The sequence below is a fragment of the Mixophyes fleayi genome, chromosome 4 (genome assembly GCF_038048845.1).
Source record: "Mixophyes fleayi isolate aMixFle1 chromosome 4, aMixFle1.hap1, whole genome shotgun sequence".
Classification (NCBI taxonomy): Eukaryota; Metazoa; Chordata; class Amphibia; order Anura; family Limnodynastidae; genus Mixophyes; species Mixophyes fleayi.
The window spans coordinates 96,633,624-96,659,938 of NC_134405.1; the positions used below are offsets into that span (position 1 = coordinate 96,633,624).

General features: G+C 39.6%; 2 protein-coding genes across 5 annotated transcripts in view; both read left to right on the top strand.

The window, feature by feature from the left end:
* The window catches only part of LOC142151784 (cell surface hyaluronidase CEMIP2-like), a 60,638-nt gene that overhangs the window by 19,786 nt on the left and 14,537 nt on the right, over positions 1-26,315 (top strand). For all 3 annotated transcript variants that reach the window (XM_075207791.1, XM_075207790.1, XM_075207792.1), the window contains 15 exons: positions 2,737-2,877; positions 3,363-3,918; positions 4,806-4,975; positions 5,429-5,617; positions 7,105-7,274; positions 7,976-8,185; positions 8,691-8,896; positions 9,187-9,256; positions 10,054-10,182; positions 10,277-10,362; positions 12,253-12,384; positions 12,638-12,673; positions 14,015-14,167; positions 15,854-16,031; positions 19,611-19,826. In XM_075207791.1, the coding sequence (XP_075063892.1) occupies positions 2,737-2,877; positions 3,363-3,918; positions 4,806-4,975; positions 5,429-5,617; positions 7,105-7,274; positions 7,976-8,185; positions 8,691-8,896; positions 9,187-9,256; positions 10,054-10,182; positions 10,277-10,362; positions 12,253-12,384; positions 12,638-12,673; positions 14,015-14,167; positions 15,854-16,031; positions 19,611-19,826 (2,642 nt within the window). The remainder of the gene's footprint in view (positions 1-2,736; positions 2,878-3,362; positions 3,919-4,805; positions 4,976-5,428; positions 5,618-7,104; positions 7,275-7,975; positions 8,186-8,690; positions 8,897-9,186; positions 9,257-10,053; positions 10,183-10,276; positions 10,363-12,252; positions 12,385-12,637; positions 12,674-14,014; positions 14,168-15,853; positions 16,032-19,610; positions 19,827-26,315) is intronic.
* CEMIP (cell migration inducing hyaluronidase 1) overlaps positions 1,623-26,315 on the top strand; it is a 101,425-nt gene continuing 76,732 nt past the window's right edge. For both annotated transcript variants that reach the window (XM_075207793.1, XM_075207794.1), the window contains exon 1: positions 1,623-1,911. The gene's annotated coding sequence lies outside the window, so the exon portion shown is untranslated. The remainder of the gene's footprint in view (positions 1,912-26,315) is intronic.

The following is a 26,315-nucleotide window of genomic DNA, read 5'->3' on the forward strand; positions in this document are numbered from 1 at the left end:
TAGTACATTAGAGAATTGATGCCACAGAGAAGTACATTAGAGAATTGATGCCACAGGGAAGAGAACAATAGAACATTTTTAGTTGTCTTGTGTCAGGTGCCTGCAGTTGAGGCTGCTTCTTGTCAATATGAATGTGTTGTAAGCTTGGGAGCGGTTGGCGAGAAGCAGAGACTGGCGATGTCAACTGAGGCTATGCCAGCTTCCAGACAGTATTATTATATTTGTTTCACGGATATTACTATTTTAGCAGTGTGGGAACTTGGAGAAGAGAAATCATTTCAGCGGGACATAGTTCCAGACAGTCAGTGCAGATGTGAGTGACAGAACAGTATCTATGCCTGGTATGTACTATATATTGTCCCAATCTAGTGGAAGCTAGCAGTGACAGTGAGCAATGAGGCTTGTATTGTATGCAGACTGTCTAGGCAGTATAACTGTAGGAGAAGATTTGTGTGAACGGTTCATTCACATGGACACCGTTAGATCCATTCTACTCTGTTCAGCATTTGTATGGTGTACAATAAAATGGTCAAGAAATCATAGTATCATAGGGCAATTAAATATATTTTGCAATTAATGAACCTCCCAGGAATCCTATTACGACCATGACATGAAGTAATGTATACACCATATTTATGTATACATGCTGGAATTCCAACAATGTTGCAGATTCAACTTTAATTGCGCCTTAATTTGTTTCCAATGTTGCAATAAGAAACCCGTTCTTTATTAAGCACGAACTTACTTAACTGTGAGGATATGGGGGACTGTGTCTCCAACTCCCAGGATTTGTAATACTTTCACAATATCCCACGTGTGTCTAATAAAGCTGGCATAGCTAGTGGCATAATAACATATATTTGGGGCTGACGGATACGTAAGGGATGTAGACTTGGCTAACAATGATATTTTATAAATTGAGAAAATACCTGGAAACGGAAATTTCATTGATTGCATAGTGATGTGAACTACCAGTTTCCTGGGTATTTCTTCATTCTATTTGGTAATAATACCCCATAGTGTGTGATCAAAAGTGCATTAATTGTCATGAACTTATTCCGATCTGAACACAACACATACTGGTAATATAGTTTTAGAAAACATGTAACTCGAACTATAAGTCCCAGCATAACCTGTTGGTTGTCTACCTCTAATATCAGCCTGTGTTTATGGTGCAACAAACACTGACTGATCTGAAGGCAGGATCCATCCTATAGCAGGCTTAGTCAACCTGTGCCTCTGCAGCTGTTTCTGTGACTTGTAGTTCTACAACATCTGGACAGCCACAGCCTAGCTGAGCTTCTATAGGGTCAATGGAAACATGCCTTAAGCCAAGGTTGTGCCAGACGTCTGATGACCACTTTATCGCACATATAAAACTGGGAAACTGAAGCAGCAACAAGTGGACTGCAGATTCCTTTAATGCTGGTATGTGCAGCATGTGCTGGCGTCAGGATGGGAGGCGTGGATTCAGACTTGGCTGCTGAGGTTAGAGCCTGAGGTTACAGACTGGAGAGACACAGCAAAAGGAAAGAGTGCACCGAGAGGGAGAGGGGGAGAGAGAGGGGGGGGGGGGTGCAGGAGAAAAGCGGGGAGAGAATGAAAAGGAGGGGGAGATTAAAATATAAGAGGAGGGGAAGAGATAGAGGAAAGGTGGTAACATAAGAGACAGAGGGAGGAGAGCACAGAGCCACAGACTATATATAAGAAAGAGTTGAATAAAATCAAGACCCAGAACAGCGGAGACAGAGCTGTGGACCACTGATAAGAGGCAGCTTATTACTTAGGATCGCTAAAACTCTATTTTACCAAGCCAGCATCGCAGGGTTGAGCTCTCATCCAGTTCCTTACAATCTCCTGAGGCTTCCTCCATTGCGCCTAAGACACAGTGGGGAGGACCCAATCACACAGGTGAGACTACTGTGCGCAGGTGGTAATAGGGAGCAGACACTCAGGTGTCCTGTCTGCCTCTGGGACTGTATGCACAGCACGGACTCCTCCTGAGTAGTGCTGGTATTGATGTTTATATCTGTGTTATTTGCAGGTGCTATAAGATGGATACTTACTGTGTTGTATCGGATTGATCTGTATCACTTATGTGTTGTGTTGGTAAACCGTTTCTGTTAAGTCTGTGCAAGTTGAATATTTTGGTCAATTATAAAATCTTAGAAATATAACTAATGAACATGTCTGGGTGTCCATACAGAAACAAGTGTACTGTACACCAAGTGTAGGGAATGTGGCAAATGCTTCTTCATACCAGCAGGTGCAGGATATTCAGACAAATAAATGGCTCTAGATGGTATCTTGTCTCCTTCATCACAGCATCATTTGGTTATGTTCTTATTTGTACATATCACTCATCTGTTCGGTTTATTCCGTGTCTCAACTTCCTGGGTGACTTTGGAGCTCCCCAGAGGCATAGCCTGAGATTCAGGGACCAAGGCAGAAAGCAACAGGTGGGTGGATTATTGTGAGCTGCTTTCCCCCTGGCTAACCTTGTAATGTGCAATCTGCTCTATCTCCATTCGGCTCTTGTATCTATCAGCCTGTATCTCCTGGCAGAGCTCTCTGTGCTTCTTGAAAATGACTTTGTACAAAAAACCCTCCTGTCAAACCCTATGTCACGTGTAATACGGCATGTCCATTCTCTTCTGTACCTCTGTGCTTTAAATCTGTATGAGCAATGTGCCAATGTTTTATGTGTGCACCGAGTGAGATGAGTATGTATTGCAGACAGATGTCCTGACAAGAAGCCTTATCTGATCCCCTGGCACCCCGGTCATGATGCAAGGAGGTCAGCTGTTATAGGAGGTGGCGTTGCCCTAAGGCTTGAATCATCAGCCACCTTCCACTCTCTGCTCATTCAGGACGGAGGTAAATAACTACCCTGGGGTATATGGGTTGTGATCTCTGCTTGCATCTGCCTTAGGTATGTTACCCCAAAGTCAACCATTTCATCCGTCTTTCACGTCTCTGACATTCCATGACCCATCAACGTAAAATAATGTTTGCACTGCAGATAATCGCTTATTCTTTCATTCTGGTTGATTTCTCTTGGATTAAAACTGTCACCAGATGTCTAAATGTTCTACTGTAGGTGAAGCATGAGTTATGTTATGCCAAAAATACAAATGAACTGTCTCTAATCTCTCTGTTGGCCAGCTTGTAAAATCTAAAAATAAATATATGTTGCTCTTTCCAAACTGAAGATCGGTGTTCTGATTAAACCCCCATGAGTAATACAGTCAAAACAAGTCCTATTTAAGTGGGATAATTAAATAACACATTGGTGAACTCTGGGCACACTTTTATCCACGTTTAATAGTACCAGTTCTTGTATACTTGTCCTTCTGTTACAGGGTCTTTAGTGTTTGCAGATAACCAGATACCACTTACCCTGAGGACTCAATATATCCTTATTAGAAATGGTGGGTCCTTGCATATTGGCTCTGCACAGTGCCCCTATAACTCCAATGCCACCATTTCCCTGTACGGAAAGTCCACCGAAGGGGATGACATAGAAGACTTCGGGAAGAAGTTCATAGGGGTGGACAGAGGAGGGACATTAGAACTACATGGAAGGAGACCTTTGTCTTGGACATTGTTAGATGCCACCATCTATCCTGGAGGCCTCCCATATGGATCATACAAGTGGGAGAAACATTGGAGCAGCCGGGGCATCAATATCAGGATCATTGACCCAGAGACGGGACAGGTGCAGGCTGCTGACAGGTTTGATACTCACATGTTTCTAGAAGAAGGGAAAAGACTGAAGGACTTTCTGTCCAACCAGAGTCCAGGCAAGGTGGTGGCTGCAGCAGTGGGGGACTCGGCTGCAAAGAGCTTAACTCCAGATGTGAGAAAATACCTGAGAGAGGCTCTGAACAGCAGATACATCTATCACCTGGGTTACAGGTAATCTCAGAACCACATATTACCCGATGTGATGTCGTTTCAAGTAAGACTTAACCACTGCATGAATCTGCCCATTACTCCTGCAGTTATTTACATGTTTTACTTTGATTAGTTTGTATTTGTAGTCTGTGCACGTCTCGGATATTTAGCATGTTTTATAGGCATGTCTAGGCTTATGATTATTAAGCTTAATGACAGTTGTAAGGTTCCCTATGTGTTCATCTTGTACGCTGTAATGACTAATAAAGGCAGGACGTGTGGGAGCAGGAGCAGGTCTACCATGGACAGCTCCTGGGCTGCTGATAAGATATCAGGACCAGATAAAAGCTGTAAACACCAAGTTACCTGAACATCATTTCTGTGACAGAAATATGACAGCAATGCTAGGAATGTAAGAAGGGAGCCGGGGTGCAGACTAGTCTAGGAAAATACCTGCTACCATCATTTGGTTCTCACTTCATTTTACACACAATTACCCACTAATGTATTTGGCTTTAAATATTTACTTAACGTTTAAATGAATTGCAGGGATAAGTGAATCTGAAACATGTAGAGAATTCCATTATATTTTGTTCTGTGTTGCTCATAATCATTTCAGGTCTTGACAGGCTAATCCTATGGACCTTTTCTTGTGTAATTATCCATTTGTAAGCTATACAGCTAGAGGGTGGTGAATGAAAGAAATGAGTGTGATTGGTATAGGGGTGAAATGTTATAACAACTATAGTCATGGAACTGATGGTGGACTATTATTATAATATACAATATGGTATAATTAGTAGTAGTAGTATGTAGCAGTAGTCATAGTAGTAAGTAGTATTATGCAGTTGGGTTACAGTTTTGTAATGGTCAAATCTTTTACACTTTGTCTCCCTCCTGTTTACCAGGCAGCCCTGGGCTTTGGTTGGTGTCTTAGGCGAAGGGTTATTAAAAGTATCAGAGGACAGAAAACAATATGAAAGCAATGGTACAACTGGACTGGCAATTGCAACAAAAGAATTTCAGACCTATGGAGGACTATATTTCACAGTTACTGCCTATAGTGGCTGGATTAAAGGTGACATATTCCTATTATTATACCATATATTTCATTGAATACAGTATAACACACAATATACATAACTGAAAATGAAATTACCTATTTAAGTACATATGTAATACATGCCAGAAAATTAATATTATTCCGTTATAATCTCATCTGTTTGCTAAAGGACGTCCATAGGAAAGATCATTTTTTGTTTTTTATAGTATTTAATGATGTACAAATTTGACTCTTTCTATAAATGTAACCTCAAAACCTGTAAATACCACACATTTGCCTTTTCCCATATTTAAAATTACTTCTTTGGGTTACACAGCCTAAAAAATGAAACTGCAATTCCATTAGATGTCTCTACTAGCACAATCAGTGATTGTATTGGTCCTTGATCTGATAGCACATACAGTGGACATTTGGATTAGTCACCCGGTTATACTAGAAGGTTTTGTCATCTATAATTTGACCCATCAGGTGTTCCAAGAAATGGATTCCAAGTGGCAGTGTCCAGGGGCATCGTCCTTACATTAGCAGATGACGTTACAAGCTGGCTGCCTTCTAACAGGATAGTTGTTGCCAGTACTGATTACTCAATGCAACAAGCTGAAGAATTCAATCTACTTCACTGCCCTGAATGTAAAAACAATCAGGTGAAAATTGATGGTAAGAAAATACTTTATCAAGTTTGTCCTTTCCAGCTTGAATTCAACTGGTTATTTCACTAAATGTCTAGGTGTCCTTTAACTGAAATAGACCTTAGATTTGTTACAAACCATTATATCAAATTCACTCCTAAAGGGAATGGTCATCCAAAATTCCATTTGAATTTCATTAAAAACACAATATAAAAAATACAGGAGCTGTTTCATTGCTGACTCTATTATCTGCCCTATTCCCCACTATATTTTAATTGACTGTTTTCACCATAAAATGTGCTGTAACCGATTTCAGGAAATCCGACATTAGCTTCGATACAAAGTAAGTTAAACTGATTTATACAGAGTCTGATTTATTGCTATTAGTTACATTTTATCTTTATTTGAACTATGTTATTAAATACACCTAGTACAACCTGAAATGCCAATAGATAATTACAAAAATTCTATTTTGATTATACTGCATATTACAATTTGGAAAATATTAAGAGCAAATATAAATCTTTTTGTGGTAGGAAGAAAACCCAAAAACACTGATTTATTTAAAAAAAAAAAAAAAAAAAGGTGCCTAGTTTTGTACAGACCTATCCCCTCCGAGTCCTATGTGTTGGCAGCAGCCTGCCCTGGAGTAGAATCTCGCCAGACATTACCTGCTGATGATTATACATCATGGGGACATATAGCTACTGAGCTGCAAACCTATATTATTAAAGTAGTACTCTCCAAGTTACAAACATGCTCCAAGAAGCAGGAGAAGCAGTTTAATTCTAAAGGTACTTTAGAGAGTTTCTGGACTCTATTTATATTTTCTAAATCAGCTTGGGCTGTATAGTAAATGAGTGGTGCTAATTTCAATGTGAACATTTAGTGTAATAGAATATTTCCTTCCATCAAAAACAGCTAATAACATATTATAGAGATTACAATCAGTGACTATTAATCTGTTGACACAAATAAAACAAAGAAAAAGTTTCATAAAATGCGGCACATCCTCAGTGGTCTTGTGCGTTTCCCATACATACTATGAAACCAACAGTTTGTTCAGTGCACCTAAAATACAGAGAGCCCATTGGTCAGGCCCGTGGAGCTTTAGACTTACATTGCTATATGCCGCCTCCCTGTTCTGGAGTAATGTAGGATGGAGACGGTATGTCACCATGGACAGCATTAAACATATCAGCTATCAGCAATGGGTGGGAACATAGATCCTGCTGGAAATGTTTAGTAAAGTATAAACAATTCAGTGATTGACCATTTATAATATTAATGTTAGAATGTTGATTTAAAGGACAACAAATAAAAATGCTCTGGAACAGCAATAGTAGAAACTGCAACGGATAGGAAATGGATATTACTTATGGAATACACCTTAAGTTATAGAGACTAAAGTAATATGTAATGGATATTACTTATGGAATACACCTTAAGTTATAGAGACCAAAGTAATATGTAATTGTTATTTGCTTTAACAAATATCTGCAATCTTTTCTCCAGGGACCCCTCTGTTTCTGCACATTGGGCAGGTTATTGATGGCATTGATATGAGGGCAGAAGTCGGACTCCTCACCAGGAATATCCTTATCAAGGGGGAAATGGAAGACTCCTGTTATGGACACAATCATTGCCAGTTTTTCAGTTACGACACTTTTGGGGGTCAAATTAAGGTGGGAATATATGTCGCTTCATTTATTGTTTCTAGTGTTCTAAAATTCCAATTAAACTATGGATAAATCAACTGATAGATCCTCACTAGCCTGAGTGAAATGCAGTTATTCACTAAGGATTATATCATCACAGCAATACAAATAAAATCTGAATTATGCCATAAGACGTATATTTACAATTGTGTCAACCCCCAGAAATTCTGTTTGGCTCCATTTGTGGTGAATTCCAATCAGAATCACTAAAAACATAAAGGACCCCCTATAAAGTATTTCACAGGGCCTGTACTGATTAAAGTAAAATCACCACCTGTAATAAAATAGATCTAGAATACAAATTCACCATTTGCAAATCCCTGTAAATCAGCTGGATTTCAGAATCCTCTAACTCAGGCTTGTCCAACCTGTGGCCCTCCAGGTGTTATGAAACTACAAGCCCCAGCATACTTTGCCAGTAGACAACCTATTGATAGCTGGAAGAGCATGCTGGGACTTGTAGTTTCACAACATCTGGAGGGCCGCAGGTTGGACAGGCCTGCTCTAACTGATTCACTCATCTCTAATGTTTACTATACACGTATGTAAGAACTATCATTCTTACAACACTTGTTGTTATCTAATTATCAATAAAGCACATATTATGTTGCTTTTCTATTGTTGTTTGCAATAAAAGGGATTTGATCGTATTGTTCCTTCTTCACCAGATTCAAAGGCACTTCACTTCGGTTCACCTGTCTGGGCTGGAGCTCACCAGTATGGGGCAGCAGCTGTTGGGTAGTTACCCAGTACATTTTCATATGACTGGAGTTCTGGATGAAGAAGGTGGATACAACCCCCCAACATACGTTGACAATCTCGCCATCCATCACTGCTTTTCCAGATGTGTCGCTATTCATGGAACTGACGGGCTCCTGGTACAAGTCCCCCATGTTCCTGTCTGTCTGTCATTCCTAACTTGCTCTAATATTTGGCTGTCAATCATTGTTGTCTATGTTTCCCGACTGTCATTTTCCTGAGGTTATGACTTAATTTACTGTAAGTCATTCCTGTCTGTGATTCTAAACTGTCCGTCATTCCCTGATATCTACCATTTCTAATGATTCTGGACTGTCTGTTATCCCTGACTATCTATTAGATCTTGCTATTTAAAAAACTCAAAACTGAGTGGTGTAACATTAACATGCTACTAAAGTTATTAGGTTGTAAGACCACTCGAAGTAACTCCTATTAATAATTTTACCTAGTAAAGCGAGCGCTATGTCCATTTATATATTCTCTGTCCACTTCCAGGAGCAGTGAGTGTGCAGGCACTGCTCTCATTTTGATGTACAGCGCTACAGAATCTGCTGGCGCTATATAAATAAATGTTGATGATGATGATGCTCCCCTCCAGTGTGTTTTTATTTTCTGTCCCTCCAGGTAAAAGACACAATTGGCTATGACACCCTTGGGCACTGCTTCTTCCTGGAAGACGGTGTAGAGCAAAGAAACACCTTTTATCACAACCTGGGACTGGTGACAAAGGCTGGCACTATCCTGCCCACAGATCGCAATGAGGCTATGTGTCTGGCAATGCGGGAACATGTGTATGGGGATTATGTGCCTGTGCCCAGCACGGACTGCATGTAAGTCGCAGTACTTAATGTGCTTTAATATGGTTTTAGCTTGATTTCATTTCTGTATGAAATGTTTTTTTCCCATAAATTGCAACTGTGTGTTAGTGTTTTGCACTGCTGCAGTTTGTACATCTGTAAAAGAATACAGGAATAAATAAGTGTATGTGCCTATCTGTGCATGTTCTCCAGCTATAATGCAGCTGGAGGTGCTGAACGGTAGCAGGAACAGAGGAGAGATAATCCTGTAAGCACTACCCAGGCTGTGTTATATTGTAACTATACCTTGTGTCCATTCCCAGGGCTGTCAGCACATTTTGGATTTCAAACCCTAATAACAACTTAATTGGGAACGCTGCAGGAGGAGCTCAGGTGAGTAGTAAGGAATCATCATCATCATCCTCATCATCTATTTATATAGCGCTGTACAGAGAACTCACTCACATCTGTCCCTGCCCCATTGGAGCTTACAGTCTAAATTCCCTAACACACACATAGACAGACACACACACACACACACACACACATAGACAGACACACAGACTAGGGTCAATTTTAATAGCAGCCAATTAACCTACCAGTATGTTTTTGGAGTATGGGAGGAAACCAGAGCACCCGGAGGAAACCCACGCAAACACGGGGAGAACATACAAACTCCTCACAGATAAGGCCATGGTTGGAATTCATAAAGTAATTGTGGAAGATGAGAAAGTAAACGGAGAGTTGTAGTTCATGTTAATATCCAAAAAGCCTCAGGTTCTCTAAGGCCTACTGTACACATGTAACCTTGTATGAGACCAGTTGTCACAAGTAATGATTATGCCTTATATTGCTCTATAATATTATTATTACTTTTTTTAATTATTAATTTTTATTTATAGGGTTATTCTATTCTATATCTATTTTCCTATAATGCTACTAGAATGCCAGCTCGAAAGACAGATGTGATACAGCTGAATAAATATTAGGGTATGAATATCTATATTTAGCGACTCCAAACCCCTAAATATGTATTAACTTCTAAGCTGTATGTTGCCCATTTAAATGATATCAAAATCAATGTTCAATTCTGGATGAAAATTGCTAATACGTCATCAGATATTATCACTGTGTTGCTGCTGATCTCCACGTTATTAACACTGACATTTATTTGTTGACCTATTGTCCAGGACGTTGGCATATGGTTCATATTTCACAGAATCCCTTCAGGTCTTTCAGAGGGACATTATCCAGAGGGACACTCAGAATTCACTCCTCTGGGGATATTTCACAATAACAGAGTACATTCCAACTTCAAGGTAAATCTATACGTTACATAACCTGACTGCATTCAATTTAACTTTAAATGTTATTGTCGTTTAACCTTTGTCATAATTCATTTATCATCTTCAGGCTGGTTTATTCATTGGGAAAGGAGTAAAGACAACAGTGGCCAATGCAGAAAATCCTAGGGAATACCTAACAGTGGATAACGCCCGGTGAGTACAGAGATATTGGTTACAGTAAAGTGTATCAGCTGCCTACACACAGACATTCTGTGGCATGAATCAATATTTGTGAGAATGCAGCCAATCAATTCACTAGGAACTAATGACATAACTGGGTACTAGTGACATCACATTACCGTGCAGCCTATCACAACACTGAAACATGAGGGACTAGTGCCACATGCTTCAGGGACACCTCTAAACCTAGTGGATTAATAGGCTGCGTTCTGATGAATATTGTTTCAGCATATGTCTGTGTGTGTTGACCACTTTCAAATTTATGTGTATTAAGTTTATTGAAATGATTATTAAGGTATGCTGTTCTTTTCAGATCAGTTGTCTTATATCTGATCATACAATTTGCAGAAATACAGTTTCTAGTTTTAAAATAAAAGCATATGTCTACTAATAGTAGTCTGTCATGTCTTATTACAGTAAGTCAGTAAATTTGTATGGAAAGACCATGATTGAGAGACGAAAATGCAAAACTAATTAGATAACAGAGCAAGTAACCCAAAGATTGTAAACTGATGGTGAATCGAGGGGGAATTTTCAGGGTGGTTTTGCAGGATTAATAATCTAGTACCAGTTTTCAAGAATGCTCAAATTCATATATTATTGGTAATTATTTGTGGAGCTCAAGCATATTTCTCATCAGAAATGAACCACTGTGTGAAATGATGATGTATAAGGAACTAACTTTAACTTTTTCATAATTACCATAGAAGAGATAATTAATTCACACATAGCGAGATCTGTTTATTTACCTAAGCTGAATCTGCAAATTCAAATTGTTTGTTATAATGTGTTTGTCAAAATGTGGTTGAAATTGACCCAAAACATTTAAATCAGTTCACATATCATCCAATCCTTAGGTAAGAATGATTATATATTCAGGATCAAAATTGTTTTCTATTTCAGTTCTCCTAAGTCTGCTTATACCAACAGTGTAACCTGTGGGGTATATTACCAGATAAATGGAAAGGCTAGAAGTTAATTACTTTTTGCACTAGAGTTCCCATATTGTCCGTAATAGAATCGTTATGTAGTGCACAAAAACGATTCTATTACAGACAATATGGGAGCTCTAGTGCACCAAGTTATTAACTTCTAGCCTTTCCCTTTATCTGTATTCAATATAAGTTATTGGTAGCACCCCTCGTATATTGGAACAGAATTTTCTAGTATTGGAATGTTAAGAGGGTCGTCCCTGAAATCAGTGCGATAGAAGTATATATATTTTTTTTCTTTCAGTCTGGGTATATTTACCAACCAGATTTTTTTCTTTACTTCTCTTAATTGCACTAGCAGAAATCTGATTGGCTGCTATGGACAAAACGTTTCTGCACACTTACTTTTGCAAGAGTTTTAAAAGTTCTGCCCTAAACTGTGCATCACTTTTTTAAGTAAATTCAGTATATTCATAGCTGAAATCACATCTGTGGGTCCACCGAAGTTTTTCAAGCACTATCATCTCTTCAATGATATGTAGTATAGAATTATGCCAAGAGGTTGTCTTGAATAACAGTTACTTTGATATGATACTTTTGTCAGTAGTGACCAGCTGTATAAGGCTGATGAAGTATTTGGGATAACAGTAGATTGAAACCGTGTGTGATGTCATTTACCAATATTTCCATTTACCCTCACAGCTCATGTTCCTACATGATCTATAGTACAGCACTGGTCTTAACATCTGTAATTCTTCTATGCATACCTTCTAATTCTCAAATGTATGTTAGCTGCTGACGTTCTGCTCCTTAGGGATGTTGGATTAGCGAGGTTTATCCTGTAATATTTTCAGTACTTATCAGCACCTATTAATATTAACCATCTCTTCCTTCCTACCATCTAATCCTGGTTGTTTTACTTTCCTTTCAGCTTCCGCCCTCACCAGGATTCAGACCCAGCAAAACCCAGAGTACCTGCTCTCATTGACGGACTGATAGCCTTCAAGAACAATGACCACGGGGCTTGGGCCAGGGGTGGTGACATCGTCTTCCGGAACTCAGGGTAAGTTACTTATTAGTTGTAGCATGAGGAGGTATATAGTATAGGTGAGGTACATCCTTTAAGTATAACTGTTTGGTCAGCATGGTTAAATGCATGATAATGATAGTGAGAAGAGACAATAGAATAATATATTAACCATGGCACAAATCACATTTAGCCAAAGCCGACTTTTTATTGATAGCTAACCTCTAAACTTTGGATGTTTGTTAATGTTAGCCATTGTTCTAATGTTATGACCGTTCTACTCTTCTAGGTTTTCAGACAATGGAATTGGACTTACACTAGCCAGGTAGGAAAACTATTTATCATAAGATGATTTTTCTTCTAGATTGTATACAAGCCATGGGAAATACTTTCCCAGGACTCATGTTAAGCAGGGAAAACTTTGACATTTGATTCATTCTACACTTGGAATAGAGGTATCAAGACATGTTATCCAATTACTCGATGCATTTAAACTTAATTTTCATGTCTTTTCCCTAATTCTATACCTAGGGTATAATGCTGAGTTAGGTGCAAAGCAAAAAGGAGTAAATTTGCTCCTGGATGAACCATGTTACAATGCAAGGGGTGCTAATTAATACATTTTTTTTTGCAGGCAAGGAAAATAATTGCTTTTTTTTCATGTAGCACACAAATACTTGATAGCTTTTTTTACACTGACATTTAAGTTGACCTAGGATATGCCCTACCCACTATAAATCTGTCCTTACATTTTAAATTTACCTCCCCCTTCAATGCAACATGGTTTTGTCCAGGTGCAAATTTGCTCATATTTTGCTATGCTCCTAACTCAGCATCAGGCCACTAGTGTTTGCAAAACACTACAATGTTTTCTTCAGGAGAATACCACTTATCTCTCCATATATGTGCCACTCTCCTCTTATTCTTTCACTTATGGAGGCTTTAGCTCCCTTCCTGCTCCAAAAAGTAAGACTTGAACTTACAGCTCACTGTGGTCCCCTCAAGGCTATAAATTACTAGTTAATGTATGCATATCTTTAACTGAGCTTTTATCTTTTATTTTCTGTAGTTAAATTTTCTCCATCTCAGTAATGCCTGGCAATAAACCAGTCACTTTCACACCTCATAATTACATTCCTAGAAATGTAATATTTGGGAATGTGTGAGGCTTAGAATTTTATTGGCAGTATTACGATGCCTATAATTATTTTCTAGTGTGCGGTCAGTTTTGCTACACTGTGTTCAAGTAGTCATATAATCTGCCCACCAGTCCTGATGCAATGAACGTAATATAAATATGAATTTTTATTTTAATAATGGAAACTGAATCTCTTACTGTCTACACACCTGTAGGATTTCCCATAGTCCTACAGCCATATAAATGTTGTGCTTTATTGCAGGCCTAGCCAACCTGTGGCTCTCCAGCTGTTGAGAAACTACAAGCCCCACTATACTTTTCCAGTAGATAGCCAGGCAATGGCTGGCAGGGCATGCTGGGACTTGTAGTTTCACAACACATGAAGAGCCACAGACCAGTTGATCAGGCCTGCACTATTGTATCTTAGGTTATTGTTTTGTATATTAAATGTATAATGGCTTTGTAATATAATAAGTCTAAAGAAATATAACAAAATATTTAAAGCAGATTGTGGTGTGATGATTTCAGTGATGGAACATTCCCAACTGATGAAGGTTCCAGTCTGGAGATCACAGATTCCATCTTCGTAGGGGAGAGTGAGAATGTGGGCTCACAGGGTGGACAGAACATCTACTGGGGACGTGGAGGGTCAGGGGAACAGCGGTCACTGCCAAAGAACAAGTAAGATTCATTCATCCAATGTGTTTCATTCCAAATGTATGGGCAGTACAATTACTGTGAGATCATTTTAGTTTTCTATTTATGTTACAGTCACTTATCTATGCGAAAATCAACATGTTTGTATCACAATATATTCTGTTTAGACCACTGGTCCATAAGAAGATATGTTCTAGAGAGGCTTTAAACCCATTATGATAGAGGGTACTTTTGGAGGGCATAACTTGTTTCTTTCTTTCTCTCTCTCTCTCTCTCTCTCTCCCTCTCCCTCTCCCTCTCCCTCTCCCTCTCCCTCTCCCTCTCCCTCTCCCTCTCCCTCTCCCTCTCCCTCTCCCTCTCCCTCTCTCTCTCCCCCTCTCTCTCTCTCCCCCCTCTCTCTCTCTCCCCCTCTCTCTCTCTCCCCCTCTCTCTCTCTCTCCCTCTCTCTCTCCCTCTCTCTCTCTCCCCCTCTCTCTCTCTCTCTCTCTTTCTCTCTCTCTCTCTCCCTCTCTCTCTCTCTCTCTCTCTCTCTCTCTCTCTCTCTCTCTCTCTCTCTCTCTCTCTCTCTCTGGTATACCCAAGCCTCAAAGCTTATATTATTAGTATGTTATTAAGCCTAACATAATTATTAGGCTATGGACAGTTACATAAACATCTTGCATGTGTAGTGATACTGTGCAGTACAACATGACCAGTTAGGTACTGCCACTAAAACATTCTTTTTAACTACAATAACTTTTAAATGCATGTACTAATGTTTTACTCCCCTAAAAAAAAGTTACTCCCCGGAAAAAAGTTCTATGTATTCCACATTTTTCATAATTTAATTATACTTTAATTATTTCCATTAAACCAGTACCTGGCATATATGATATAGACTAGAACAGCAATTTATCTACAACAACAATATGTGCTAAATTAGACTATACCATGTACAAAGATTTCTTTAACTCTGCAATCTAAAAACATTGGTCTACATTCTATGTAGGTTGAGCAATAATTACATTTTGATATTACATTACAAGTACAGCATCTCCTTACAATTGTATTCCATAAATACTGTATAGTATACTTAGCTTGAAGAAAGGATTAAAGTAATAATAAGAAAATACATTATTGAAATCAAAAGTGAATCACATGTTCTGAATTTGTTTTGTCATTGTGTAGAATGTACTAAATAAATAATAGCTACAATCTGAATGGTTGCTATAGGCAACATCTTCACTTTTTCAAACCCGCAGTTTAGTAAATATACCCCAAAAACCCTTGAATGTATCTCTTATAAGGAGATAACAAGAGGCAATACATAAGTATTACTATAGTTAAACAGGATTATGGAGGGAAGCACTTTTTATAGGACTGGTAACACAAAATGAACATGGAAAGTGCAGGTAGGATTACAGGAGTGCAGAATCCCACCCTCACATAGGCCAGTAACACTGGTTAAAATATCACATTCTATTACTGCTATTAGGACAGCAAACACTCTACCATTGGCTCGTTATTGCAGAGTAGTGCGATTTGAAGAGTTTGTATGTTTTAGAGACGGTTTGGAAAGTACGTATATACACAGAATATGAATGCCTGCCTCCCCTTTAAAAGATCTAGCCTCTGCCAGTGAGTAACTTGCATGGAGGCAAATAAATGAATAGGAGCTGACATAAGTCAATGAAATACACAAACAACAACAATTCTATGTATATTTCCTAGGACATTCCCAATTCGTGGCTTTCAGATATATGACGGGCCAGTCAGGCTCTTCAGATGCACTTTCAAGAAATTCCTCCCAACCGGGGAACGTCCCTCCAGTGCAATTGGCTTTCCCTTGAAGAATTCCTGGCAGATCACACCTCAGAACAACCTTTCTCTTGTCAGGATGGAGAGGAGTGTAAGTGAAATATCTTAATACAAATGGAATTTCGGGGCAGAAAGGGAAGCATTGCTAGATATTTACATTGCTCCCAGCGTCCTCCTCTGGCATGAAGGGGGTTAAACATCCCACCACCATTATACAGAGCAGTTGATTGTTTTCAGTAGAGTCCCTGGGTTTATGGAGGCCAGGACCATGCTGTAAGCGGAGAGATAACATGCTGAGGACTTAGTTATTGCTGAGCTGCAGTCTGATCCTGTGTTTGTGTTGGCAGCTCATCCCTTGCTGAGTTCTCCCTGCAAAGTATTTGGTAGCTGTGTGTGTCTTGCAGGTTGCCCTGACCTTTCTCCTCAGCTTGTACTCAGCCGAGCTGATATGCTTTTCATTATCCATCATAAAACAGAGGAATTGTCTGAACCAGTTCTGAGCTACACCCAGAAATGCCAGACCCGCTGAGTCTTGCAGGAGAAAGACATTAAGTAGAATGATAATTAACTAAGTGATGCCAGTGGAGAAGCACCTTCAGGATCAGCCGTCATGTACCATGCTTGGTCCAATGCACTCAATCCGGCTATCAGAGGGTTAAGGTTCATAGCTCTCAGCAAATATAAATCTTGAGAAAATTGTTCAAACAGAGTTCATGTCTGTCTGTGTGGGAGAATGCTATGTCCACATTACCCCACCTTCACCAAATGACCCGAGTCCTGTTACAAGATGCTGACGTAGGGTCAGGTTCCCCACATAGACAGCACACAAATCTCTCACTCTAAGGATTGAGTAGCAATTAATGTGGACAGATGAATCAGAAAATACATATTATTCCACAGCCATGTGCCAAAAATTCAGGACAAAACATGTTGGCTTTCTCATTTTTTTTGCTGACTTGTAATATGTTTGCAGCCTCCATAGACACAATGTCAATAGAGGGAAGTAAGAGTAGCACTCAGAGCTGGAAATGTACTTAATATCGAGGCTTACAGTATATAGATCTGAGTGGTACTATGTCCAAAACCTTTGTGTAGTTAGAAGCAATGCAGTTCACCTCTTCTATATACTCAATAGGGGCATTCTAAAGCCCGGTGATATGGGCAACTCTGGAGCATTAGAATTTCGGGAGGACACGTCATTTGCTGAGTTTCTGGAAGTAGAGGAGTCAAAAAGATAGAAGCAAGCCAAGGAAAAAAATTACATACATATAACCTAGTGGCAATAAATTACAACAGGAGAGATCAGATACAACATGTATATTTGCATTCCATGGAACATTCTGAATAAGGGACAAATCATAGTTTATGTCTGCAGGGCAAATGTACTCTAGTTCCTCCCAAGAGCTGAATATTTCATATAGAATATAAAATAGTTGACACTCTTTAAAAGTATGCAAACTGTAACTGCATATGCATTGTCCATTTTAATTGCTGACATACAGCAAGACCAGTTCTATTTTGGTTCTTTTATTTTCCTCAATGGACCGAGGGAGTGGGGGGAGAGAGGGGGGGGGTTGTTTGTGACTTACATATTTGGCAACAAAGCATACACTCAACTCAACACAGTGATCAGCACGTACCATTCCATAAATAGAAATAGCTTTGTTTCCTGTTATTTCCCAATTATTTTTTCTATTTTGGACATGTAATAAACAAGGTGATTTACACATGTACAGCCAGAGCCGTGGGAGGGATTGCGTAATACAATTAGTGTGGAGATTACCATGCTCTTGTGCTTCAAGTGAGTTGTATCAAGCAGTAATATGACAAACCTTTAAATCTCATTTACATCATCTCATTGCTACTTATCCCCCCTTAGATTGTTTACCTCAAACTTCCTTCCTTTATCAACATGAAATGCAAGCATAAAGTAAACCTTTATTAAGCGCAATCGTGGATCTGATAATGACACCATTCTGCAAAACTTCTAGCAATCAATAAAATACCTTCATAATCTGACAGTTACATGAATTAAAGCAAACATTTTGATATCTTGCAAAATATTGAGCTATGTCAAAGAAATTTGTTCCAGGTTTCTATGAAAAGCAGATTTTAAGGATACAGCATTTAGAATATTTGATAAAATTATATTTAATTGAAAGAAAATTTATAGTTTACATCGCAGGTGTCGCTGTATTTGTTCTGTTGCCCAGGGGAAGGTTTAGCCTGTGACCAAAACTCTAAACCTATGCCACCGTGTACTAAAGATGCCAAGCATCAGAGCATTACATTTCACATACTTGCCAACTCTCCCTGAATGTCAGGGAGTTTCCCTGAAATACGGGTGATCTCCCTTACTCTCTGAAGAGTCTGGCATTCTCCCTGATGCTGAGCCAATACAAGATGTGGTTGGCTTCGCCATCTGTGACATGATGATACAGTTCAGAAATTGTGTCCTATGTCCATGTATTGATGGCTATGGAAGTGGCCATTTTCACGGAGACCAAGATTTAATCAAAGACTGACAGGTAAGACAACATGACTTCAGTAATGGAGACAGAAATGTAAAAGACACTTGAGTCTCTAGAGATTCATTAGCTACTTTTCATTAACGCATAGTTGCCTACTCTCCTGGAGTGTCCGGGAAACTCCCGCATTTCTGGGAGACCTCCCGGGAGAGCAGGGCAACATCCCGGTTCTTCCACAATGGATTTAGTGTCAGTGGGAGGGGGCTCAATGATGCAAATATTGCGTCATCTTAGCCCCTCCCCCTGCTGTAATTGGCCAAAATTGTGACAATCGTTTAGGGGACGGGGCCAAAATGATCTGATTCATCAAGCCTCGCCCCCGCACACCCACCTCCCTCAGGATTTCCCTGAAGCCAACGAGGAAGAGTTGGCAAGTATGACATTTCATAAAATGAGACAGGCATTTCTATGACATTGAATGGAAAAGTTATTACATTGTCTTGGTACTTTACCTATACATTTTTTGTATTGCATATTTATTATTTGTCTTTTATGCTCTCACAAAAATAAGTATATACTTAGAAATGTATTTGAGTTTACCTATGTACGACAGAAACACACACAAGCTGCTTTCTACTTGGTTATACAGGAATATGCTGGATTGCAGCAGATAGTTCACGAGTGAATCCAGATGCAGTAATTTATTCTCACCCTTCTGGCACCACCAGTGTTTACAAGTATTTACAAGTGTCTGTGTGATGTACTATGAAACAGATAATGCTGCTTATTTATTAACTGACCGCAACTCTCTGTTATGTGTTGTTGTTTTTTAATTACTTAGGACGTGTTCTAAAATGAGCCAATAATAGTGAAGAAGAGAACTGATACACAGAATCCAGAATCCCATATTAATGAGCTATTCTACTTATCTGGCTCCCAGAGCGGATATCTTACCACATCTGCAATACGATTCCTAACAAGTGCAATTACCCTGCTTATTTGCTGCAGATGTAGTCATTGCTCACTGCTATGGTCTTGACAGATAAATATGTATCCTAATTCACATATTAACCACAGCACATTGAGAATATAGTTTTATTACACATTAAAGACAAAGGAATTAATACTTTACATCCTTTTACCCATTTAACGATAAAACGTCTTGGCATTGCTGTAGTTTAAGTTTCCAATTCTGTCTCTAGGTTGGGCTCAAGGTGTTTTTTGGTCGAGCTGGACAGTGGTTTGGACCTAATGACTATGATGGTGACAAGAGCTCAATCTTCCATGACCTGGATGGTTCATTGACCGGATATCCCGATACGTTTGTTGGGCGAGCAGACAATTTTGTTCTGCGTCATCCCGGATGCCTTACAGTGCCACGGTGGAATGGAGTGATATGCGCAGGCAGATATGCACAGGTGGGTGCTTCGTAGTTTAATGTGAATCTTAGGCTGTTTTCAGTGAAGACAGACCTACCAACTTGTCCTAATTTATTCTGATTCTGACCAGTGCTCATGCCTATCCTGACCAGTGCTCATGCCTATCCTGACCAGTGCTCATGCCTATCCTGACCGGTGCTCATGCCTATCCTGACCGGTGCTCATGCCTATCCTGACCGGTGCTCATGCCTATCCTGACCGGTGCTCATGCCTATCCTGACCAGGATACTATTGTTCTCCCCATATCTATGTGGTTTTCCTCCATGTGCTCTGGTTTTCTTCCACAGTCCTCTATAGAATGAAATGGAACTGTCATATGTACACTTGTCATATGATATTGGGTTACTTATTATGTATCAAGATGTAGTATCCTATAGGCTATATTTACTAAACTGCGGGTTTGAAAAAGTGGGGATGTTGCCTATAGCAACCAATCAGATTTTAGCTGTCATTTTGTAGAAAGTACTCAATAAATGAAAGCTATAATCTGATTGGTTTCTATAGGCAACATCCCCACTTTTTCAAACCCGCAGCTTAGTAAATCTAGCCCTATATCTGTATAGAGTAGAATTATATTATGATCATGTCTGAATAGAGTGTAATATGATCACTAGTATACACATTTTAAAGATCTGCATTGAGTTAGCATATATGTATGTGTATATATATATATATATATATATATATATATATATATATATATATATCTCGTATTACTTTTGAGGTGAGGTTTTCTGGTAAGAAACTAAAATAATAATGTTTTAGCATATCATTTTTTTTTTCACCATTGCCCTTTATCCGATCCAAAGTGGGGCATCGCCTTATTGGAGAATTTGTAGACACATTCCCGCAGTCATAACTCAAGCACAGCTCTCTTGTCTCATTTAAAATTCCAAACTGTTTTTCTGCCGGCAGATGCCAACAACACACTGCTGCTTACCATTATAATATTTCCTTTCAGCTCAGGAGAGAGTTGAGCTATGTGCTCTATCTGTACTGCAAAGTCTTTAGCACAGCATTGTTTACTCACAGTGGAGGCAGCCATTGTCAGCCTATATGGTCTCTAGGAGCTAGTGACCTCACTGAGGCATGAGGCACAAAGTGCTTCATGCCTCAGTAATAAGATGAATTGGTTCAGCCAATGAAGTGGTTGCCATCACTATATATAGGTGACAAGTATGGGCATAGCACTACTATGCATAGGCAAAAAGTACAGTTGAATATACTACAGACTATTTGTGGTCAATGAACATAACATTAGTTTTTCAGCTGCCATGCTAAAGAACAGCAGGTATTATTCCAGTGCAGACTCATTTCCCGAATTCAGAAGTGTTTCTTTCCATGGCAGACTTGACAAGGGAACTGTGCTATATCTAAAACCGCACAGCTTTGAAATCTGAAATACATATAAATGTAGTGCGTCATGGCAGCCTTTCCAGATAAACTGACTTCCTGAGACAGCTGTAGCTATCCACCAACAGCATAGACGTGTCATCTGACAAACAGACACAAACACATATTTTATTAAAACTTTGAAGGCTCTGGTCACCCCAGTTTTCTGCCCTTAGGGGATTCTAGACATTATATGCATGACAGGATTTACATAATATACATAATATACATTACACCTTAGGTCACTTTTTGCTGGCACTTTACCCCAATTGCTGCATAGCTCTATGGCCCCATATTCCCAGAACCCACTCTGTATCAGTAAAGCTATTGTTTATGCGGGATAATTATACTCAAGGAAATGAGGTGGTGAGACAGTGGAACAATGAGTAGCTTGCTGCCCCTCTGGGTCTTGGTCTGTTTGTTCTTTCCACAAATCCAGGTTTGGTAACCTGTTTTATAAATGATAGATAAACACGTAAGATGTATGAGGCTACCGCAGCTGGGAGTTTGATGGTTGTGAACCATTGAGCTCCTGGCTCTTGTCTACTCAAAAAGCAGAAGAGAGATTCCTAACCCCATGGAGTGCTATAAAAAATGTTCACTTGAAGTGATATTGGGGCCTATTTATCAACTAGTGTAATTTACCCAAAGGACACTTACTATGATTCAGAAGCAATTTGGAGGATTCTTCAAATTTATGATTGTTGCATTCTATTTTGTTTTTCTGAGCAGTCAGCATAAAATAGTATGGTCCGTAACGCAACCTAACAAGTTCCAAAGCTGGCGTACATCTTCGTAATTGGTCTTTTCTTCACTTTTCATTTCTGTCCAGCTCTGCTCCGAAGAGCAGAGCTGGACAGCGCATGTGCAGAGGGATCATGTGATCCCTCCCTGTCACAAGACAACTGTTCGCTCTTCACACTGCACAGTAGGGTTCACTGTGCGCATGCCCACTTTTTCGATCGGTGCATGCGTACAGGGATTCAAAGCAAGAAACCAGATCGCAACCAAGGCTACAAGTGAAGAACCAGTGTAAAGGTAAGTGTTACACTTCACAGGAACAGACGTTTTTCGGAACGGCTGTTCCTGTGGAGATTTTTTAATAAATTTGAGAAATAGTTCAATCCTTATCAGTGCGATAAGGATTGAAAACTATTTTTCATTTTCTGCGGTGCTTGTTAAATATGCCCCATTGAGACTTAAATATGCCTACTTCATATAAATGATTTCTTCAGCAGCGGGGTGACTTCAAAATTACCAGCAAAGCTTGAACTTACATATGTGTGGTTAAAAGAGATAGCTAAGATCCACTTATATCTATCAGTTCTAGTACCCTCAGGGGTTTTTTTTTTTTTTGCAATACAACTGCTATATGATGTCTTCCACAATCCTATGAACAAGTAATGATCTGCCCTAAAATATATATTTTTCCTCACTTGATTTCATGGAACCAATATAGCTAAATATTGGAATTTTAATAATTGATCCTGCACTTCATTCCGTGATTTATCATATCATGATTTTTATCCCCACTTAACACCCCTATGTTATCGGAATTGTGCCACGCTCTGACAGCAGCAAAAAATGTTTGCATGATTCTCTGATTTGCACGTGTGATTCTCAGGTGCGGGCTGACAACATGCAGCCCGGGGGGTGCACAGGCGGCCGCATCACATGACACGTGATGCGGCCGCGTCATTGATGATGTGGCCGCATCGCGTGTCATATGATGCGGCCGCCTGTGCGACCCAAACAGCGGTCGCTCTGAGCGGCCCGGGGGGCTGATGCTCCCCTGCCCCCCGGCCCAGCCTGCCCCTGGTGATTCTGCAGGTGTCTATGAGCCGCATTTGCATACACGTCTTTTCTGTACTTGACCTGCGATTGGATGCCCCTTCCCTCCCCCATCTGGCCTCTTCAGGTGCAGACGGGAGTATGTGCCAGAAACATGCATGCCTGCATATGCACATATGAGAGCACCCATATGAGCATGCGAATACCGGTTCCAGGCAAGATACACTATGCAAACTGGCATACTCTGCATCAGCCCCATAATCCCCTGCATTGAATATTGCAATTCTCTCTTTACTAGTCTTCCCTAGCCAGACTTTCACCCCTACATTATTCTGTCTGGATCACATAATCCCACTAAGCACTTTGTCCAATTGACATATGGTTAATCCAATATGCAATAGGTGCTCTTAACCTCATGTATCAAATTCCTATTGCCCTTTAGATTGTAAGCTTGTGAGCAGGTCCCTCTTATTACTTTTTCTGTGTGTTAGGCCCAGTCTTTTTATTATTTTATTATTTTTATTTATTTATTTATAAGGCGCCAGATACAGAAGCAAGTAGCAAATAACTGAGCTAAAACATATAGGTAGCATAGATGAGTGTGAGTAATTCTATAGGGACTCACACGGAGTGCAGCAATAGACGTGACAGGATGTATGAGGGACAGTAGACAGACGTAGGATAATAAGTAGAGAGGACCATGCCCGCGAGAGCTTACAATCTAGAGTCTTGCTTTAGGATTGTGTTTGTCCCCATTTGTAAAGCGCTATGAAGTATGCCGATACTATATAAATAAATGTTGAATCAGAGAGTGAGCTATAAGGTACTTAAGTAAAGGGTCAATATCCCAAGTACTATGGTACCTTGGAAGGAGTGGTCTAGAAAGGGATGCCCCTGTCGTTACTCTAAACTACAACTTTCCCTTTGTTATATTAGGAATCATAAAGTTATGGTTTTACAATATAGATTGGAATTTTGCCGCTAGAAATTTCAAAGCCGTATTCATCTCTGGAATTTGTGAATGAATATTAGACTTATCATTAGAGTTCTTCCTATTGTTAAACTCTTGTATTATCTTAAGGTACCGTGGCCACAGACGGGGACTTGCAGAAGCAATAATGGGGAGTCTAGTTGATTCTGTGTTAATAGGAGGATTCTGGAAATTATTGTTTGTCCTTATGTCTAGTCTTGGCCAGAAAATAATGTTGGCCCAAATAGATTAGAAGAGTCAAAAGTCAGGAAGTTGTGATACTTTAGTGCCAAATCTGAGAGACCTTTGTAAGCCATCTTGTTCTATGGGCAATTGTGTTGAAATTCAGCGTTATTCGGTGTTAGAGGTTCCATTAAATATAGAGTTTAAGGCTAGTTTTGCCTCTTATGAGCAGAATTCTGTACAACTATGGCCACCTTCCTCGTGCAGTGACAGGGGAAGAGGAAACAGTGTGGTTTTTAGACCCCAATGGGTTGGAGAAATGTAATATTTCCCTGTATCAGAACCTGACTCTGAGGAGTCCAATGTGCTTCTGAGATGATTTCTCTTTTCCTTCCTTATAACTATTTCTCAGATAAGGAAAAACTGGACAAGAAAAAGCCCAGTTTAACTCTAAAGCTTCATGTATTATTTACTTACTATCAAGAGACAGACACATATGGGACCTGATTCATTAAGGAGCATAAATGCCGATAAGTGCCATATTTTGTATAAAATCACACAGTGCATGCCACACCTGGAGCACATAGCAGAGAATGCAGCAACGTCCAATTCATCATCGAGTGCAAGGGACCCTTATTACAGCCTACGATTTCAGGAGTGGAATGGGGAGGGGAATGGGCGCGCCGATGTAGTCGATGTTTAGTAAGGGCGTTCTATGCTCAAGCCCACGCAGCAGCATCCGGTTCAAGCTTTGGGTACCTCTAAGATGCATTATTTTCCGTCGTATCACTTGCACCAGCTACAGGTCTGGTGTAAGTATCGATTACTACTGATAACGATCACGTATGCAAGCTAGAATATGTGTTTACAACCAGGAGCAACTGCAAAAACATTTTATGTACAGTAGACTTTAAGAACACCCTAATAAATGTATTTTTTTTATGGGGGAGGGGGATATAGAAACAATTATTTTTTTAATGTTTTTTCATTAATGACTATATTAACAAGTAACAATCATTGAATAGTTTTAATTTTCTGTGCATTCTTTTGTGCAGATCTAGACCCATATCCAACAACAGACGCATCTTTACATTCACTGTTTGTTGAATACGGACGTGCCCAATGTTCGCACATTATGTTCCTATTGTGGGGGAGAACATACAAACTCCACATAGATAGGGCCCTGTTCAGGAATCAAACTCATGACCACAGTGCTGCGAGGCAGAAGTGCTAAGTCTGAGCCACCGTGCTGCAGTGGTGCGGCTCAATGTCCACCAAGGGGGTACAATAAAGGTCTCACCAAATAGCGGTTGTCCAAAGGTGGACATCCCCTTTAACATGCCAACACTATAGGTGTACAGTGTACATTTTATTCAGTTCTGGTAGTTGCTAGCTGGTGGCATGGCAATGCTGATCTATTTTTGTAAACTAAAGATGATTTAGTTGTGGATGTATTGTAAATATATTACATGTTATTTGTATTACGACTACATAAAGGACTGATTTCTATTGCTTCTTGAGAGCCCAGTTCTGTTTTCATGTGCCTGCATGTATGTACACTACATTTACGATGTGTCTGCATATTTATATCATACATCATATGTGGGACACATATCTAGGATGACGTTAGTACCTAGCAATGAAGCATGGTGCTGTTTACAGTGAGCTGTCTCACCGATCCCAGAGCCAGAGGGCTGAACAAAACAAGTTGTAATTACCAGAAATTAGGGTGCCAAAGTGTAAACTTCAGCCAGGTAACAATAAAAAGATTTAATGTACCGGGAAAGTGTCTTCGGGGTAACACTGCACAGGTGAAAGCGAGGGAGGAATTCGGGTAGTTCTGCCACGGAACATTAAATGCTGGGGAGTCTTTCTCTGCCCTACATTGTAAATTAGTTTTGTTCTGTTTCTCTGACAACAAGTTACATTCCTCTTAGGGGTGTAGATATGTGTGATTTTCCTATACCTCAGCTTCTCAGACTTGTTCTATACCTTTGTCACAGGAGTTAGTTCTGAAGATATTTTGTTGTTACACCCAGAGCTATTATCATCTGCTTGACAATCCTTTCCATGAATTCATAGATAATCTAAAAATATCTCTACCAAGGATTCTTCCCTATTAGCATATTTCT